Source organism: Garra rufa, chromosome 1, assembly GCF_049309525.1.
Source record: "Garra rufa chromosome 1, GarRuf1.0, whole genome shotgun sequence".
Classification (NCBI taxonomy): Eukaryota; Metazoa; Chordata; class Actinopteri; order Cypriniformes; family Cyprinidae; genus Garra; species Garra rufa.
The window spans coordinates 7,650,842-7,671,841 of record NC_133361.1 but is presented as its reverse complement, the minus strand read 5'-3'; the positions used below and the strand labels follow the sequence as shown (position 1 = coordinate 7,671,841).

Genomic DNA, 21,000 nt, shown 5'->3' with positions numbered 1-21,000 from the left:
GTTGTGGCCAGGCACTGGGAGGCCCGCAAGCAGGCGGCGGCGTTCAGAACTTTCCTCCCTCGCCGCGTGTTCTCCTCTGAGGCTGCTGCACCATCTAAGAGGCAGCCTCAGCCGTGTACAAGCTCCCATAGAGAGGCACAAAAGCAGAGCGTTGCCGCCCGTGCTCCCCCGGCCCAGCCTAGGGGACCCGGAAAGCAACGCTCTAAGTCGGGGGCTTCCAAGACAAAGAGGCCTGACCTGAGGGTCGTCCTCCAGTCAAGGAAGTCCTCGGCTAAGCGGCCCGGACGGTTGTGGTTCAGGGCCGTTGAGGGCAGCCCCTCTCGAGGGGGTTTGCACCGTACCTCCAGGTGCGGGTTTCAGACCCCTTCGTGGCCCTCAGGAGATGAGTCAGCTAACCCTGCCAGTGTTACAGGGCGCGGCTATCTCCCGCGAGCATCCTCTAGCTGGTCCGCCCGGAGACGTAGCGGCCCTGGAGAGTTCGCAACCCCCGCGGGGGTTTTCCGAGGAGCTAATTCCGGCGCTTCCTGCCAGTTCGCTGTTACAGGACTCCGAGTTAGTTCCTCAAGTAAATCCAGACACCAGACTCGAGAGGCTGGTACCCTTAGTGAACTTTCTGGTTCTTCAGCACAGGAAGTATCTCAGGTTCGCTTTCAGGGGCAAGGCTTACCAAGACAGAATGCTTCCTTTCGGCCTAGCTCTCTCACCCCGCACTTTCACGAAGTGTGTGGATGCTGCGCTGGCTCCACTGTGACTCCAGGACATCCGCATACTCAACTAACAGTTAGCGGTTCAGCATCGAGGTGCTGTTCTCGCTCACATGAAAGAGTTAGGGTTGAGACTCAACGCCAAGAAGAGTGTGCTTTCTCCACTACAGAGGACCACTTACTTAGGCGTAGTGTGGGATGCGATCTCCATGCAGGCACGCATGTCTCCTGCACGAGTCGATTCCATACTGACCGCAGTGAATGCAGTAAAGCTAGGCCAGTCACTCACTGTCAAACAGTTTCAAGTACTGTTAGGTCTTATGGCAGCCGCTTCCAACGTGATACCTTTTGGACTGCTGCACATGAGACCACTACAGTGGTGGCTCAGGACCAGGGGGTTCTCCCCGAGGGGAAACCCACTCCGCAAGATCAAGGTCACGCGGCGTTGCCTACGTGCCTTGGCCATGTGGAGGAAACCCTGGTTCCTCTCTCAGGGACCGGTTCTGGGAGCGCCTGGTCGCCGCATCACGCTAGCGACCGACGCTTCCCTTACCGGTTGGGGAGCGGTCATGCGTGGCCGCTCAGCCCAAGGCCTATGGAACGCCCACCATCTCTCGTGGCACATAAACCGCTTAGAGATGCTGGCAGTATTCCTGGCCCTAAAGAGGTTTCTCCCAGACCTAAGAAACAGACATGTGCTGGCCCGTACAGACAGCACTGCGGTGGTTTACTACATAAACCACCAAGGAGGACTCCGCTCACGCCCCTTATACAAGCTGGCGTACCGGATACTCCTTTGGTCTCAAGAGAAACTCCTCTCCCTGAGAGCAGTCCACATCCCTGGACATCTGAATGTGGGAGCAGACGTCCTGTCGAGGCAGGGGCCGAGGCCCGGGGAATGGATGCTTCACCCAGAGATGGTGAAGCAGATCTGGAGAGTGTTTGGCCAGGCACAGGTGGACCTGTTTGCGACTCAGGAGATATCGCACTGTCCCCTCTGGTACTCTCTAGTTCCTCCAGCTCCACTGGGGCTGGAGGCCATGGCACAGACGTGGCCGAGGCTGCGTCTGTACGCCTTTCCCCCGATCGCTCTGCTCCCGGGAGTTCTGGAACGGGTCCGTCGGTTTCAAGTGCGGCTGCTACTAGTAGCCCCGTACTGGCCGGCACGAGCATGGTTCTCGGACCTGGTATCTCTCCTAGACAGCTCTCCATGGGAGATTCCCGTCGGGAGGGACCTCCTGTCTCAGGCTGGGGGCGCAATATGCCACCCCCACCCAGAGAAGTGGAGGTTATGGGTGTGGCCCCTGAGGGGGCACAACTCATAGGAGCGGGTCTCTCAACCGAGGTTGTTGAGACCCTTCTCCAATCCAGAGCTCCCTCTACGAGGAAACTGTATGGCCTTAAGTGGAACTTATTCGCGAGATGGTGCCGCGAGCGCCACCTGGACCCAGTCAACTGCCCGGTCGGTACAGTTCTGGAGTTCCTACAGTCTCGCCTAACCGCAGGGCTAGCTCACTCCACTCTAAAGGTATACGTGGCGGCCATAAGTGCCTACCACGCCCCTTTAGGTGGCCTCTCAGTAGGTAGAGAGCCCTTGGTCATACAGTTCCTCCGCGGTGCGCTCAGGCTGAGGCCTCGAGTGACACCCAGGGTCCCCACGTGGGACCTCGCTGTGGTGCTAGAAGCTCTCTGCAAGCCTCCATTCGAGCCCATAGAGGAGTCTACGGACCGCGCCCTCACAATTAAGACGGCGCTCCTGTTAGCACTCACCTCCCTCAAGAGAGTAGGCGACCTGCAGGCCCTTTCGGTAGCCCCATCTCATTTAGAGTTTGCCCCAGGGATGGCCAAGGCCTTTCTATATCCCAGGGTCGGGTACGTCCCGAAGGTCCCCTCCCTAGCACCGCAGCCAGTAACACTGCAGGCGTTTTATCCTCCTCCGTTCGCGGAGCCGAACCACAGGAAGTTCAATTGCATGTGCCCAGTCAGAGCCTTAGATGCATACGTCCACAGAGCTGCCACGTGGCGTAGAACAGAGCAATTGTTTGTCTGTTACGGCCCCCCAAAGAAAGGAGGCCCGGCCTCAAAGCCCACTATCAGTAGATGGATCATCGATGCCATATCTACAGCATACGAGTCCTCTGGTCTCCCATCCCCGATGGGACTCAAGGCTCACTCTACTCGAGGTCTGTCGGCCTCGAGGGCTCTGACGGCAGGTGTCCCAATACAAGACATCTGCAATGCTGCGGGTTGGTCCACGCCCCTAACATTCGTTAGGTATTACGAGCTCGACCTCAGAGCCGCTCCAGGCTCGGCTGTACTCTCGGCCTAGTGCGCTAGGCCTAGAGGGTTAGCCACCTCCCTAGCCAGGAGGAGACTTCTCAAGGCGCATTCTTTCTGCGGAAAGAAGAGAAGTCGTTTCGCCACTCATAAGAGATCTGCAAAATTCCACCTTTTGTCCGTGCAAGCTAGACAAAAGCCCTTTCAGTCCCTCTTGTCCTGGCAGAACCCCCAGACAAAGGACTAAGACCCCTCGTGAGCCCGAGGGCCGAGGGGTGCCTCTCGCACTGGCTGGCGAACCAGGCAGAGGTCATGGTTCTCGTGTGCCTGAGGGCCGAGAACTGCACAGCCCTCTTGTCCGTGGAATGCTAGACAATGGCTTAATTCTCCTCGTGTTCTGACGCAGGATGCTATCAGACCGAGTGTACTCCGGTCCCTCTGGTTTCTGGCTTTCCCCAGACCAAGGACTAAGACTCCTCGTCTGCCTTCACAGAAGGCCGAGGAGTGCCTCATGCACTGGCTGGCTACCAGGCTGAGGCCCCTACTGCCTTCCCCGTGAGCCCGAGGGCCGGGGATTGCAGTGCCCTCTTGTCCGCGTAATGCTAGACAATGGCTTATTCCCTCATGTCCTGGCGGAGCTCCAGGCCGAGCCTTGGATCCCTCTTGTTCTGGCTGAACCCCCAGACAAAGGATCACCCTCTCCTCGTGTGCCCGAGGGCCGAGGAGCCTTGAGGTCGAGCTCACCGTCCTCGTGGGTCTGCGGACCGAGGACTTCCCACACCATCTGTCCGCCGAGTGCTAGACAGTGGTCATTCGGTCCCTCTTGTTCTGGCTAACTCCCAGACAAAGGACTAAGACTCTGCGTGTGCCTGAGGGCCGTGGAGTACCTCTCGTTCTGGCTGGCGACCAGACAGAGAAAGACTACCATTCCTCGTGTGCCCGAGGGCCGAGGACTACAGGGCCTTCTTGTCCGCGTATGCTAGACAAGGGCTCTCTCTTTTTCCACCCTGGTTGAGCAGACACTCGCAGGGCTCGGAAATTATGGGGGCGTTGGTAGTCTCGTTCCCCATAGCGTTCCATGACGCGGCTCGAGTTCCCGGAAGGGAACGTCTCGGGTTACGTATGTAACCTTAGTTCCCTGAGGGAACGAGACACCGCGTCTCGGACCATAATTCCCGCCCCTGCGGCGCTCGCTTCATTCCTAAAAGAGCTGCCGCCGGCTTCAAACGCACGTGCTTTATACTTCCTGGTCGGTGACGTCACCGCGCCTGTGACGTCACCCCCGTCATTTCATTGGTTGTTATACACAGTTCAGAGTGCGGCCCGCCAATGGCGTTCCCCATAGCGTTCCATGACGCGGCGTCTCGTTCCCTCAGGGAACTAAGGTTACATACGTAACCCGAGACGTTTTGCAGTGTATATGTGATGAGAGAAACAGTCTCATGCATATACACACATATATTGATCATCTTAAATTCTTTGAGCTAACCAAAATTCTCTACATAATTGGCGTTAGAATGCGGGGCAGTTTTAAACTATGTGATGTGAGCAGCTCAGGAATAATTTGTGTGTCTGCATGCTTGTTTATTCAAACTCGGCTCGCGACTCGCGTCTCTTTTGTTGTGTGTGTGTGTTAGAACGGTGTGGACCAGCCCACCTTTAACACCTTCACAGATGTTTGAGCCTCTCGCACAGAGAAACTCAACCGCTGTTGAAGATGTAACTTAACTGCAGTTTATATATTGACCCTATAAAACGAAGAAATCTTTTATAGCGCGTCCTAAAGCCACCCTAAATTGAGCGAAGAAACCCTCTTTTTAGCGTGAAGAAGTTGATTGAGCGAGTTTCCTCTTTCACCTTACAAGGCCTTTATATCTTTATATTTATATTTTGAGTGTAGATAGATTAGCCATTGATGTGCACTCCAATGCTAATCAGCTATCTTGCTCCTTTGGGTTAAAACCTCAGCTTAGCTAACTGATTAGGTTGACCCCGTTTGCTCATCGAATAGATTTAATATAGTAAACAACTTTGCGTTATTACTGTACAAATCTTGATCGAGTGTTATTTATTTGTTTTGTGCAAAGCACACACAAGTCTTGTGTCAGCAGGCTGACTCAAGATCAAGGTGCACGCATCGTAACTAAGCAACCTTTTAATAGTATAACCATCCTATTAAGTTAAAGTTTGCAAACACATGTACCTGTGTTCAGTAAAACGGACACAAGAAATATACACCCGCGATAACGCGTCGCCATGGCAACTGCGCTTAGATGCGCGTTTAAATCCACACAAGGTGGAATCTGAAATCCCGCATAAAAGGTATTTCCTTCTATTAAAAGATAGAAGTCTGTCTAAAACCTCTTCCAATACCTATGCCTGATTTCATATTTTTTGTTTTCTTTGAGCAACAACGCTTATGGATAGTCCCAGTCAGTCTCTCCCTTCTCTTTTCCTTTTTTTTTTACATTATTAATTATTGTTATTTAAACCATAATGATAATTAACATAATGTATGTTTTCTTTTTTTGTGTGTGATTTAATTTTAATTATTTCACCGCCTTAGATTCAACTCTCCCTTTAGCAATTATAATTGTATTTGCTCATTTTAAATTTTTGATTAAACAGTCTTGATTTAAATTTAAACTTTGACCAAATCGATCAAGTTGCACTCTCAGTACCCCGGGTAATTCGGCCCATCCCAGGGGGGCCTTTCTCTCTTTTGCTCTCTCAGCTCTGCCATTTCCCAGGTGTGACGACTCCATAGCGCCCCCACCCGGTGGGCCCCGTCACTGACCCCAGGGCTGGCAGTCAGCTCACTTTCTCTCTTTTGCTTTAACCCTTTATACCTCTCTTTCTGATGGATTTTGTTTTTATTTTTCTCCCTATTAGAGACTGAAACTGTCTGAACATCAGTGAAATCTTTTGGTAACTACACGGATGAACTGAATAGCTCCAAAGTTAATCGCTCATCATTAAGTTTACTCATAGTTTCCTGTGTTTACCCACACAAACTATCTGACCCCTTCTTTACAGCTAGGATAATAAGCGTTTAGTTTGCGTCACCATCTGATGACATCAGTTAAGTGCGCAACACATAGCAACATTTTAGCTCATTAGTTCTGTACGGACTTGCATTGGCTCGTTGTGCTTTGTCTCTCCCTCTCTATTTGTGTCAACATGTCACCATCCAGTCTCGCCATCCAGTCCAGACAAGGCAAAGATGCCATCCTGCCCTGGGTCTAGTGACTACAGCCCCTGAGCGGAGAACAGCCGGACGACCACGCACATAGGCGAATGGATCACGATCCAGTCAAGAGCTACGGCTGCAGAGAACCAATCAACTCATCTACAGCCCGGACCATCAGTGACCACGCCCTCAACAAGATCGTCTGACTAAAGCCGCAGCGGAGAAAGCTTCACCCACGATGGAACCAGGACAGCGCGCAGAACCGCCTAGACCATCTGGATGTTCAGAGATAGCGGATGAAGAGGACAAGGACCTACACGAGGAGAGAGGAGAAAAGCTTCAAGACACGCCTGCAACACCCCCACAGACTGAGCGCAGAGAGCAGTACAGGAGAACACTCCTAAACAGCGGAAGCTCTCTTTACAATGGACCCAGGCAGACAGCAGCACTCATGCCACGGCCAAAGCCTTTTAAGGCCTCCTGCAAGCAGCCTACGCCGAAGTTCAAGTAACAACTCCGCAAAGAAACACAAAGTGAGCTGAACCCAGCACACCTTAAAGAACTCAAATGCCTGCAGATAACAATATGAACAAACAGGAGAGCTCAACACAAAATCTCTCCCGGGCCTAACAGCCCACCGTTCACACCTCACACGCCAGCAAGCTGGCCGGGAATCTGACAGCTGTCACCACAAAACGCTGTCTTCCTGAACACTGCAGTAGGCTACAACACACGCCTGTCTGCAAAACATTGACTCTTAAGCAAGAACATTGCCCAGTGTGACCACGAGACAGATCTGCTTAGCTCCACCGCCAGCTAAAAGGAAACCCCAGCCATTTGTACCAGCAGTCAAAACTGTCAAAACTGAATACAGCAGCTAAGAACACGACTGCTACGACCAGCATCTGAGCCTATGTGAGACAACGCGACAGGCACCAAGGGAAGATGGCATCAACGCCAGAAAATCTTTCCCCTCAGATATCCACATCACACTGTGAGTCACCACCCAAATGCTACAGCCTTCTTCCGTACAGCGATCGCTCGATTCAGCGGACTCTACAGACCGCCGGAAAACAGCCAAGCACCAGAAGGCAATAAAGATTAGCAAAGTGATTGTCCAGCTGCCCCATGCCAAGGGGGGACGTCTGACTGACCAAGTTGAACAAACATACAGTGGTGTATGGGAGCTGAACACGCAGCGACATCACTGTGTGGGAGTGATCTGAGATCAGTGCAGGCCAACACTGAGGACACCTGTGCTCTGAACTTAACCTGGAATAGACAATGCAAAACCTGCTACTTCCTGTTTCTCACAGCCCTACGATACTCCCTCAACTGCGAGAAAGCCTTGCTAGATAAGATTACTCCCAGATGTTTACACTCTGGCGAACGAACTACCTGCATTCACCAAAAGGGGTCACTGTTCGGCTCAAAACACAGTGTGGCTAAAACCCTAACGCTGCACACACATTCAATGGAATACGTGAAGCAGTGCCCACTCTAGAAGCCACACCCCCTTTCTGAAAAGTAATCTTTTGCAGTGTACATACCATTCAGGTATTTCAAAGACTTTAAACAATTCCGTCATGAAGAGCCTAAGGGAAAATGGCCACTCAGAAGTGGTGCCAAAGCTGCTCTCCACATATGACGATGATGCAGAGCTAATGTCATGTACATGGTCCCACTGCAACACCTTAAGCCGGGCCACCCGACACCACAGCACGAGTGAAAGTTACCTGGATCAACCCTCCTGTCGCAGCAACTCACAAGAACTCCCTCTTAAAATTGTTAACCTGCATAGACTCAAAGTAGACTAAGCTCAGTTTCAAACAACAACACTCAGTTTGAAACAGCCGAGCATCAACACCTGTTCCAGACAAGCATTGCCATCACAATAGGAACATTTACATGCCATTCGTGGAAAAACAGTGAAAGGCCCAGAAAAAAAAACTGAGGGATTTTGTGGCTCCCTAAGGTTTTCAACAACAAAAACCCACCCACCCAACCCAAGCATCGCTTCTAAGCCACAACAAAGCCTCACGCTGCTACGCCGCCTACATCACACCCACGCACACTGGCTCCACCTACAAAATAGCTCTGCTAAAGCAGCCTCCACTGCTCCCAAGCAATGCTGACACTTAACCTTGCACTGTCCGACCACACTAAGGCACTAAGCCGAAAACAACTCAGTGATGTCACACACATGCCGCATCTAGATGACACATCCTCACATTTGTTCCTGATAACCAAACACCACCACAGCTCCCAGCTTTCCAGGAACAAAGGGGGGTCATTGCTGATGTATGCCCAAGATGCACCGTGCAGAATACACCAGAGTACCAAAGCCACTACCAACGCAAAAGTGGCGCACTGCCAAGCATGCAGTGACAGAGGACATCAGAATATGCTAAGTTTGATGCCAGCTCGAAACCAGCAGATTTCAAACGACACAGCCTCTCTACGATGCAAAACAGCAAGTCGACGAGAAACATCTGTGAACGTTTACCACCAGATGGCACCAGAAACACACCCGTGTCAACTAAGAGACCACCCGTGTCACCACCTACATTGCTCACCAGTACTTCAGTGAAACATGCCTGAGTGCGACACCTGCATCCAAAGAGCGCAGGAAGCCAAAAGCATGCCGCAGCCAGCGAGATTCACAATAGAAACTGTGAACCAGCGTGTCTCGGACATCCAGCCCTGCCACTCACCAGGACCAACTGGAGACTCAGCAGAGTACAGAGAACGGCATCCTTCAGCCTAAAGCAGCCAACGGCCTGCAACGGCAGAGAAAGGAACAGCAGGACTGCGACAAATGGACAACTCACATCCAGCCTGGTCAACCAGGAGCTGAGCAGCATCATCTTCTCCTTGGCCCACACCCTCAAGGGCCTCAGACAGGAGGTAAATGAACTGAACCTGCAAGTCTCCGAGTACCAAAATTAACCGACACCCACAAGGACAGCTGGACACGCCTGCTTTTCCAGAACAGAGTTTCTGATGTTAACAAAGAGCTCCTTGAATGAAACTCCACTGAGAAGTACTGAAAGATAAACTTCTGACTCCTTGCCCAACACAACACCGCATTAGACTTCCTAAAAGGAAAAAGCATCCCATGAGACCAGCCGACACCTCAGGAGCAGCCAGACAATGTTGAATGGAGCAACGGGCCCACAGGCCCAACAGCAAAACCCCTACCAACGCAACTCAGACCCGCTCAAGTCAGTGTCGACACCCCCAACATCAGACACCTGATGACATTTGAGCAAAACAGCGGGATAACAGACACCTGCTGCCCTCCTGCACCCTAACCGGGTCCGTCGGAAACTTCTTTACACTACAAAATCTTTACGACAATTCTCTGCGAACCCTGGAACTACCTGCCCTCTCACAAGTGAGAGTCCAACCAGCGATTCCAGACTGCAGGGACCACAGATACTAGATAACAACCACCTGACACAGACCAACCTGGGTCAGGATGACAAGTGACAGTGCCTCGACACCTGCTGCACAAAGCTCGAGGACCCATACCTTGCCACTGTCTATATTATCACACCTGATAACGTCGACCACGGCACCACAGCCACTCCTTGAAGCACCAACCTCCAGAGAGCCACCTCTCTCTTCCAGCCAGGAGTGCCGGGTGCATGCCTGATTGTTCCGCACCTTTGACGTCGCTCGCTGTTGTCTGTTGGACGGACAACAACGTTCGAAAGAGGGGATATGTAGTGCCTGGAGCCCATCAGACATGAAATAACTAGTTATATTCCTTAAATGACTTCTCCCCCCGAGAAGATTCATAGATCATGTTTGGTGTCTATGAGCAGCATTTATTATTCCCTAAATGTTAATGTTTGTGGCATCTTAATAACTCCTTGCTTTATATGTATTATTGAACTTTTGAAAGTTTTGGGGCTCACCTAGCAATGGAGATGATGAGGCCGGCAATACTCTCAAGGAACTGGAAAGGACTTTCTGAACTGAACACATACGGAACCAATGCACAACATCAACAAGCTTGCAAGTATCCGTCCTTTCTACAAACGTAGATAGCTGCGTTTAAGGCGTTTTATAAAAGAAACGATTTCAGGTTGTTCAGAACCGTTTCATTCCTGTCCCTTTGCAAACTCACTTTCTGTCTCTCTCTCTCTTACTCTCTCTCTCTCTCTCTCTCTCTCTCTCTCTCTCTCTCTTACTCTCTCTCTCTCACGCGTTCTCTGTCTATTTGTGTTTTATGTACGTTTGTCTATGTGCGATCGTTTGTAAGTAGAATAGTTTAATACAGTGGTTTTCAATCCTGGTCCTGGGGACCCACTGCTCTGCACATTTTGTGTGTCTCTCTTATTTAACACACCTGAAACAGATCATCAGCTAATTAGGAGAGAGATCCATGTACTTAACTGAGTGTGTCAGATAAGGGATACATACAAAATGTGCAGAGCAGTGGGTCCCCAGGACCAGGATTGAAAACCACTGGTTTAATAAACAACCATATATTCACATATAATGATTCTCTGTGCTGAATGCTTACATTACAAAAGTCACTTAAACTGTTTCGATCTCATATTGCTACCTTAAGCCCTATTCTGTTCAATTGTTTTAACTCCGTTCTGATTAGTAAAATACGTTGCCGTGACGACGGGCCGACGTCAGAGTAATGGGTATCACTGAACAATTTGCTGGACAAAGAAACCAGTCGATATCATTATTACTGTTACTGATCAGAAACTGGAAATTGCGTATATTTAATGACGATTATTATACACAATTTCCTGTGAGTTAAACTACTTTCCCTGACTGAAATGTATGTTTTAAATAACTAATTTCATCCTATTCATTGGTCATAAGACCTGGTGGAGTTTTGCAGTGTATATGTGATGAGAGAAACAGTCTCATGCATATACACACATATATTGATCATCTTAAATTCTTTGAGCTAACCAAAATTCTCTACACTACATAAACTCAAATGGATACATGGACCATTTCCAATCTGGCTTCAGACAACATCATAGCACAGAGACAGCGCTCATAAAGATAATAAATGATATTCGACTAAATTCAGATTCTGGCAAAATATCAGTGCTGGTACTACTAGATCTCAGTGCTGCGTTCGACACTGTCGATCATAACATTCTTTTAGATAGATTGGAAAACTGGGTCGGGCTTTCTGGGATGGTTCTAAATTGGTTCAGGTCATACTTAGAAGGGAGAGGCTATTATGTGAGTATAGGAGAACACAAGTCTAAGTGGACGTCCATGACATGCGGAGTCCCACAAGGCTCAATTCTAGGGCCGCTGCTGTTCAGCCTGTATATGCTCCCACTAAGTCAAATAATGAGAAAGAACCAAATAGCATATCACAGCTATGCAGATGATACCCAGATTTACCTAGCCTTATCGCCAAATGACTACAGCCCCATTGACTCTCTCTGCCAATGCATTGATGAAATTAACAGTTGGATGTGCCAAAACTTTTTACAGTTAAACAGGGAGAAAACGGAAGTCATAGCATTTGGAAACAAAGATGAAGTTCATAAGGTAAATGCGTATCTTGACACTAGGGGTCAAAAAACTAAAAATCAAGTCAAGAATCTGGGTGTGATTCTGGAGTCAGACCTCAGTTTCAGTAGCCATGTCAAAGCAGTAACTAAATCAGCATACTACCATCTCAAAAACATTGCAAGAATTAGATGTTTTGTTTCCCGTCAAGATTTGGAGAAACTTGTTCATGCCTTTATCACCAGCAGGGTGGACTATTGTAATGGTCTCCTCACTGGCCTTCCCAAGAAGACCATTAGACAGCTGCAGCTCATACAGAACGCTGCTGCCAGGATTCTGACTAGAACCAAAAAATCAGAGCATATTACACCAGTCCTCAGGTCCTTACACTGGCTACCAGTTATGTTTAGGATAGATTTTAAAGTACTTCTACTCGTTTATAAAGCACTCAATGGCCTAGAACCTACATACATGGCAAATGTGCTCACTGTATACAAACCTAACAGACAACTCAGATCACTAGGATCGAGTCAGTTAGTAATATCAAGAGTTCACACAAAACAAGGGGAATCCGCTTTTAGCTATTATGCCGCCCGCAGTTGGAATCAGCTTCCAGAAGAGATCAGATGTGCTAATACATTAGCCACATTTAAATGCAGACTCAAAACTCACCTGTTTAGTTGTGCATTTATTGAATGAGCACTGTGCTACGTCCGAACAGATTGCATTATTTTATGTATAATCATTTTACTGTGCAAATTAATTTTAAAATCAATTTTTCTGTTTTTTTATTGTTGTTATTGTTAACCATTCCTACTGTTTTTAATTAATTTAAATCAATTTTAAAATAATTTAAAATGTTCTTCTGTTTGTGTGATTATTATTTTAAATTTTTATGACTATGATTTTATGCTATTCCTCTTATGTACAGCACTTTGAATTACCACTGTGTATGAAATGTGCTATATAAATAAACTTGCCTTGCCTTGCCTTGCCTTACTTCAATGATACGAATAGTCCTTAGTGCTACTGACATTATGAGGATCTAAAATTATTCATGAAACTGATTTCTCACCTGAACTCTTGACAGTATATATGACTTGACTTGATATGGTCTTGACTTGATATCTGTAAATAACTTGACATCTCCACTCTCTGTTGTCATCTTCATTCAGGAGTGTTGTAGTCAGAGTGATGATACAGTGTCCTGGAGCTGATATCTGATATCTGGAGTCTGATATTATCAGTTTATCACCAGCCTGATTCACCCAGAACAGCTCAATTCCCTCAGAACGGATCCAATCATCACAAGAGACTCCATATGATGAATACAACTGACAGGAGAGAGACACAGAGCTGCCTGGACTGATCTCAGTCTGTGAGGATGATGAAGACACTGAAACACAAAAAAACACACAAATAAAAATTAAATTAAATTTAAATTAAGTTGTTTTTTTCTACTTTTTGAATATGATTATATAAACATACAATTACCATGAAGAACATGCAGATAAACACGTGCATCAGCTTCTTGGTAGTGCCATCCATTCACATATTGTTGGCAGATGTAAGAACCATAATCTTCTTTTGTGATGTTCTTGATGTTCAGAGAGCAGTCAGACCCCAGACTCAGTCTCTCATGTCTCTCTGAGTATTTATTCTTTATCCCTAAATTAATCAGTTCAACTGTTGCTGAATGTCTGTTATTATAGATCCATGCAGTTGATTTGCAGTCATGAGGAGCAATATTACAGGGCAGACGGACATTTTTACCAGAACTGATGAACTCATAAGACTCGTCCACTCCACTGGTACCTGAAACACAAGAACATTTGAGTGATCATTGTGTTATAATAATTGAAAAAAAAAAAAAAAAAAAAAATAAATAAATAAAAGCATACAAATCACATGATTAAAAATACAATAATCCATTTATTTCTACTAGAGAGCTGTTCAAATCATGAACACACTCTTAAAGATAATTCAACATAAAACATTTGAGTGTAAACACAGTCTAGTTTTAGTTCATTCAGGAACAATCCAATATGTTCTTTATGTAACAAGGATAAGGTCTTGTAGAGTACCTGTAAGAAGTGAAGAGAGAAAGATCTGTCCCAGCAGACACAGATGACACTTATCAGCCATTTTCTCTTTCTGTCAGTCTTCCTCTTCATTATATGCTCACAACTCTGTCTTTAAATACTAGCAGCTCTTCCTGTGTTTAACTTCCTCTGATCTGATTGGCTGAGTGTTTATTTCTGACACGAGCTGCATTTGACTGACACTATATCACTGCATGAAGGACAAGTGTTGTATCAGCTTCATATTCTGACTGATCTTCACTGTTTCTGCTGATATTTGCTCTGAATCTCACCTGAACCATGAGACTCATGATTGCTGTTTTCAAAGATGCATTGATGCAAAAAATTAAATAAAATTCAATTACAAAGAGTGAACATATAAAGGTAATTTGTTTGTTGCATCTCATAATAATAGCAATTATGGAATAAGCATTTAGTCAAACAAACTCTGTCTTTATACGTTTAACAGTGACCTTTTTAATCTATTTCAGTCAATGCTTCTTGTAATGCTGAAATGGTTAATAGCTGTTCTACACATTTGTAACTAAAATAGTGTATTAAATATAGTAGTTGTAGTGTTTCAGATCTGTGATCTCACTGTTGAGTTTAACCGCAGTAGAGCAGAGATCATCTCTGAACCCAGATTAGACTCAAGATATGAAATGAAACTTCCTCTTTGAGCTGCTGTGACCCGTTAAACTCTATTCTCATTATACTCTGTCGTAAATTCAGCCTTTTTACTTTTTTTAATGATTTTTTTTAATTCATGAAGTTTTAATTGTGAACCTAACATATGTGTAGTCAAGTATAGAGTCCCATACTCAATTTAACCGTTCTCCCCCACCTCGAATCTGTGACTTCTGGGTTACAAGTCCACCTCTGTAACATAAGGCCCCTATATAAAAAAATTAAAAATAAAACTAAAAAAAAACACATACAACGACATTAATTTGAATGCAATTTCAATTCAATCTCTATCAAATGAAATTAATCTACAGTATGTGACCACATTAGGAAAGAGCAGGGCACAGACCATCCTGGGGATAGTTGTCACACAGTGAAAACATTTCCCACCCAGGCTAGAATGATGAAATTTAGCCTCTTTACAACAGTCATATCAACACACACACACACAAAAAAAAAAAAAAAAAAAAAAAAACTAAAAAAAACATTGTGCCAAAATTATTATTATGTTGGCTTGGAGAGCCAACATATGTTATCCTATTTAAACTTAATATTATTATTCTTCTTAGCTGGTTGTCCAAACGCTACTTCTCCTAGGCTTTTAATGCCACAAGCCCCAAACTTGGCAGAGACCTGGGCCCTGGTCACAAGATTGTTGCTATATCTATTTGGACTGATCAGACTTTCAGTTGATTTATTATTAATTTTTGAATATGAACAATTTCCTATAGACTAACATGGGCTGAGAACCGGTAACTCTGTAATCATGCTAGAAACATACTAGCAACAGGCTAATCATGCTAACAACATGTTAACAACATACTAGTCTCAGCCTCAGACGTTACACCCACGGAACGTTGGCTAAACGGCTGATGCATAAACGGACGCTGCACAAGTGTCATGTAAATAAAGGGAGGCCTGGGTCCAAATGCAGGGGAAGATAATATTTAATGAAAATAATAACAAAACCAAACAAAAAGGCCAACACGGCAAACTAAACATAAACTGAAACATAAACTGAACAAAACATGAAACAAGATCTAAGGCCAAGGTCAGGAACACAAAAGTACATGCAAGACAAAAGACAATGCAACCATGAAGCAGGAGTGAAAGGTGAGAGTTTTTAAAGACCAGATAATAGTGAACAGATGTGAGTGAATCAGTGTTAATGACAAAGACAGGTGAATGCAATCAGAAGGTGCAGTGAACAGCGACCTCAGGAGGCTGAGGGGAGACCCACCGCCGCGTCAGGAACAGAGGGCGCGGTTGCCTCTGCGTCCGGAACAGAGAACGCAGTCGCCTCCGTGTCAGGCGTAGAGATAGCGGTCATGGCCGCGTCCGGAACAGAGAGAGCGATCACGGCCACGCCAGGCCCGTGCAGCGCAGTCACCGCCGCGTCAGGAACAGAGAGTGCGATTGCCTCCGCGTCCGGAACAGAGAACGCGGTCGCCTCCACGTCAGGAACAGAGAGCGCGGTCGCCTCCGCGTCAGGAACAGTGAGTGCCGTCGTCTCCGCGTCAGGAACAGAGAGCGCAGTCGCCTCCGCGTTAGGAACAGCGATCGTGGTCGCTGCGTCCGGAACAGAGAGTGCGGTCACAGCCGCGTCAGGAACAGAGAGCGCGGTCACAGCCGCGTCAGGAACAGAGAGCGCGGTCACAGCCGCATCAGGAACAGAGAGCGCAGTCGGCCCCGCGTCAGGAACAGAGAGCGCAGCCGCCTCCGCGTCAGGAACAGAGAGTGTCGTCGCCTCCGCGTCAGGAACAGAGAGCGCAGTCGCCTCCGCGTCAGGAACAGAGAGTGTCGTCGCCTCCGCGTCAGGAAGAGAGAGCGCAGTCGCCTCCACGTCAGGAAGAGAGAGCGCAGTCGCCTCCGTGTCAGGAAGAGAGAGCGCAGTCGCCTCCACGTCAGGAACAGAGAGCGCAGCCGCCTCAACGACCGCCGCGTCAGGAACCGAGATAGCGGACGCTGCCGCCTCCGCCCCCCAACGAGCGCAAATGGCCGCCATCTCCTTGGACAACGTCACCTTCTCCCTGAAGGGCAAAAAAAAAATCCTCCCTGCTGGACCCACTGATGATGGTTGCATTCTGTCACATAAATAAAGGGAGGTCTGGGTCCAAATGCAGGGGAAGATAATATTTAATGAAAATAATAACAAAACCAACAAAAAGGCCAACACGGCAAACTAAACATAAACTGAAACATAAACTGAACAAAACATGAAACAAGATCTAAGGCCAAGGTCAGGAACACAAAAGTACATGCAAGACAAAAGACAATGCAACCATGAAGCAGGAGTGAAAGGTGAGAGTTTTTAAAGACCAGATAATAGTGAACAGATGTGAGTGAATCAGTGTTAATGACAAAGACAGGTGAATGCAATCAGAAGGTGCAGTGAACAGCGACCTCAGGAGGCTGAGGGGAGACCCACAGCCCCGATCATGACAACAAGTCATAAACATGGAAAATCCATCAAAAAAGGACCTCATGCTTGCCATAACCTCATTCAAACAAGACTTTAACACAAAAAATTGATTGTGTACTGACGGAAATAAGAAATGTCCAAACGGACGTGAAAGACTGTAGTGGGCGTATCATGGAGGCCGCAATGCAAATATCTATGGCACAAGACGAGATACAAACCCTGAAAGAAACTATCGAAAAACTTGAGAAGATGACAAAAAACCTCAATAACAAAGTTGAAGACTTAGAAGGGAGGAGTAGACTTAATAACCTGCGTGTACTGGGCATACCCGAGAAAGTAGAAGGCAACGATATCTGTTCCTTTATGGAAAAATGGATAGCGGATACTCTGAAGATAACACCGCCGGTTTTGGAGAGAGCGCACGGGATAACAGTGAGCCAAAGTTCCACTACATATCCGAGAACTATCATCATCAAGTGCTTAAACTACAAGGACAGAGAAAATATCTTGAAAGCTGCGTGGATACAGAATGAGGTGATGTACCAAAACAACAAAATAAAATTTCTTCCTGACCTGCCAACGGAGGTGTATAAGCGACAGAGGAGTTACGACGGCATAAGGAAGCGGTTACAGGAACTCGGTCTGGATAAGCACCGGGTAATATACCCCGCACGGCTCCTGTTGACCAACAACGGTGACCGCACTGTCGTCTTCAATACACCAACGGACGTGAATAAGTACATCAAGAAACTGGAGCCAGTGACTGAGGATGACTAAATTAAGTGAGACTTGATGAGAATCTTTATTGAACTTAAAAATCTCGTCAGATGTGGCTGCTGGAAACTAAGAGGTATAACTTTGCTGGAAACGTGACATCGTACTACTTACAGACTTGATTCTTTAAAATACTAATATAAAGTTCTAATAAGTCCTGTTTAAAGATATATTTCATTTAGTTTTCTCTTTTGGTTTCTTCTTAAAGTGCAATTAGGTGCTTCTTACGTGAGGGCTGAAAAGTATGTGTATGTAGTATGACACATTTTACTTTCAGTTGATAGATAAAATATCTTATCAGGATCATTTTTTCTACATAGACAAGTAATTGAGCTGAGTTTTGGTTTACATGAGAATAGTTCCTCAGTATAGTGTGGACCTATTCCTGATAATGGAGGGAAGTTATTTAGGGGTTTGGGGGAGACTGTATGTTCTTGTGAGTCAGGCCTGGGTTCTGGGAGGTTTGCTCTCTTCCTTTTCGTTTTGGGTTTTATTTCAAATGGTACCCTTTATAGGTTTTTATTGTTATTCTTGCACTAAGGTAATTTACCTCTCTTTATGTTAATTATGACATAAAAAATGACAGACGTTTTGTTTGAATGTGTATCTTGGAATTGTAGAGGCCTACGTAAACTAACTAAAATAAAACAAGTAATGGGTAGAATAAAACAGATATGTTAGATCATGAGATAATCAAAATTAAGCGTAGATGGCCAGGTCAGGTATTGTCTTCAGCTTACTATTCGAATTCCAGAGGAGTTATAACTATGATACACAAGTCTATCCCTTTGCGCATTGATAAAATAACTAAAGACCCCAAAGGTAGATTTTTGATTGTACAGGGAAACATTCTATCAACTCGGATTAATCTGATTAATGCATATGGACCTAATGATGACAATGCAGACTTGTATAATGATTTATTTTTGTGAATCTCCACAATGCCCGGAAAACACATTATGGCAGGTGATTTCAATTGTGTTTTGCAGCCCAGTAAGGACCGGTCATCTAGTATTGATAACACTCATGTAAGGTCCAGAAAAGCTTTACAATATTTTATAAAGGAACTTAACCTGGTGGATATATGGAGGGCTCAAAACCCAATAAAAAGGGAATATTCATGTTGGTCGAGTACTTCTAAAGGATACTCAAGAATAGATTACTTTCTGATTTCAGCTGAACTAATTTCATGTATCAGAAATTGTCAATATAGTAGTATTCTTATTTCAGACCATGCTCTTGTATCTTTGACATACGTTGAACCAAAGTTTTCTCATAATCGTACTAAATGGAGATTTCAAGTACACTGGATGCAAGATAAAAAAAGATTTCTTGAGTTCTTAGGGGAACAAACTGATTACTATTTTGAACATAACACTACCCAAACATCAGCTATAATCAGATGGGAAGCCTTTAAGGCCTTTATACGAGAACAAATTATACGAGTAGGACGACAAAAGAGAAACAGGAGAAATATGAAACACTTGAAACAAAAATTTGATTACTCGAGGTAAAAAGTTTACAAGCAGGCCAAAATACTGATAATGTTTTAAAATAATTGCTATTGTTAAGAACCCCATATAATGAAAAAACACATAAAAAAGCAGCGGCCAATTTATTAAGATTAAAGCAGCAATTTTACGATCAGGGAGAAAAACCAGGCAGACTTCTTGTCAGGAATTAGAAAGAGCAATTACTAGTATTGAAGATGAAAATGGAAATATGACTGTAGATCCGTTGGAAATTAATAAAGCGTTTAGAAACTTCTACGAAAAGCTGTATTGCTCTGAATGTAAGGCCATGACTGATGCCCACTCCGCGTTTTTTGATAATCTCAACATTCCTAAAATCTGAGGAATTTAAAATTAAATTAGATGGTGAGATTACGACAGTTGAAATTGTGGAGGCTATAAAGACATTAAAAGGTGGTAAAACAGCAGGACCTGATGGCCTGCCCATCGACCTATATAAATATTTCAGTGATAAAATGGTTAAACCACTCTATGATATGTCTATAGAATGTTATAACAGTGTCTGTCTTCCTAATTCTATGAGAGAGGCTTTGATCATTATTTTACCAAAACCAGGGAAACCGAATACAAAGTGTGGAAATAGACCTATTAGTCTGATAAACACAGATACCAAAATAATATGTAAAATCTTGGCAAAAAGGCTAGAGACTGTACTTCCGGACATTGTGAGTGATGATCAGAACGGGTTCATTAAGAATAGACAGGGATTTCATAACGTAAGACGTGTTTTAAATATTTTGCATAGCCAAAAAGAGGAAAAGGATACTGCTCTTCTCTCGCTCGACGCGGAGAAGGCTTTCGATAGAATCGAATGGGATTACCTCTTTGACGTTCTCATAAAATTCGGATTTGGAAACCCCTTTTTACATTGGATCAAATTATAACATTCCAATCCAGTGGCTAAAGTTTTAACCAATGAGATGATTTCTGAGCCATTTAATATTACAAGAGGTTGCCCTCAAGGCTCGCCATTGTCCCCACTTTTATTCATTTTGGCTATAGAACCGCTAGCAATAGCCGTAAGAGCTAACAACCACATAGAAGGGATTAAAATGGGTGGCAAGGAACATAAAATAGCTTTATTCGCTGACGATGTAGTGTTATTCCTAAAACAATTAAACGCCTCTCTTCCAGCACTTTTAGACCTGATCAATCAATTCGGAAGTATATCGGGATATAAAGTGAACACATCAAAGTCATCGTTATTGCTGCTTAATAAAGATAGCTGTCCAAATACATCACATGTATTTACCCAGAAATTATCACCCATTTCTTTAAATACTTACAGATAAGGAGTTTTGTTCTATCTATGCAGAACCAATCATTAAACTTGCCAGTACTTTCTTCTTTGGAGGAATTAATTATTAAGAAATGCAATAATAAAGGATTAATATCAGTTTTTTACAACTGGCTTGTATCAGGGTCTACTGAATCAACAATCCCGAAACTTGAATTATGGAAGATGGGATTGAATGAGGATATATCTGAGGATGAATGGAGACAGGTCTGTAAAAATTCTCAGAAACAGTTAGGGAGCGTTAGCTTAAAACTACTTCAATATAACTGGTTGATGCAGACTTACATTACTTCTGTCAAACTAAATAGGTTTAATAAAAATATTCCTGATACATGCTTTAAATGCAGAGAGGCTCAGGGTTCATTTGTGCATTGTGTTTGGGAATGCAACATTATTAGAGGCTTTTGGGTGGAAGTGATTAATATTACAAAGATAATTGTACCCTTGAATAATACCCTAGATGCAAAAATGATTTTGCTGCATTTATATCCAAAGAACCTTAAACTAAATCTTCAGCAGCGCAAATTCATAGAT

General features: G+C 45.1%; 1 protein-coding gene across 1 annotated transcript; it reads right to left on the bottom strand.

The window, feature by feature from the left end:
- Positions 1-12,731: 12,731 nt before the first annotated feature.
- Positions 12,732-13,821, bottom strand: LOC141339650 (uncharacterized). Its single transcript, XM_073844975.1, has 3 exons — positions 13,761-13,821; positions 13,171-13,491; positions 12,732-13,072 (listed from the first exon to the last, which is right to left on the bottom strand). The coding sequence occupies exons 1-3, from the start codon at positions 13,819-13,821 to the stop codon at positions 12,732-12,734; spliced, it is 723 nt and encodes a 240-aa protein (XP_073701076.1).
- Between the last annotated feature and the right edge of the window lie 7,179 nt (positions 13,822-21,000).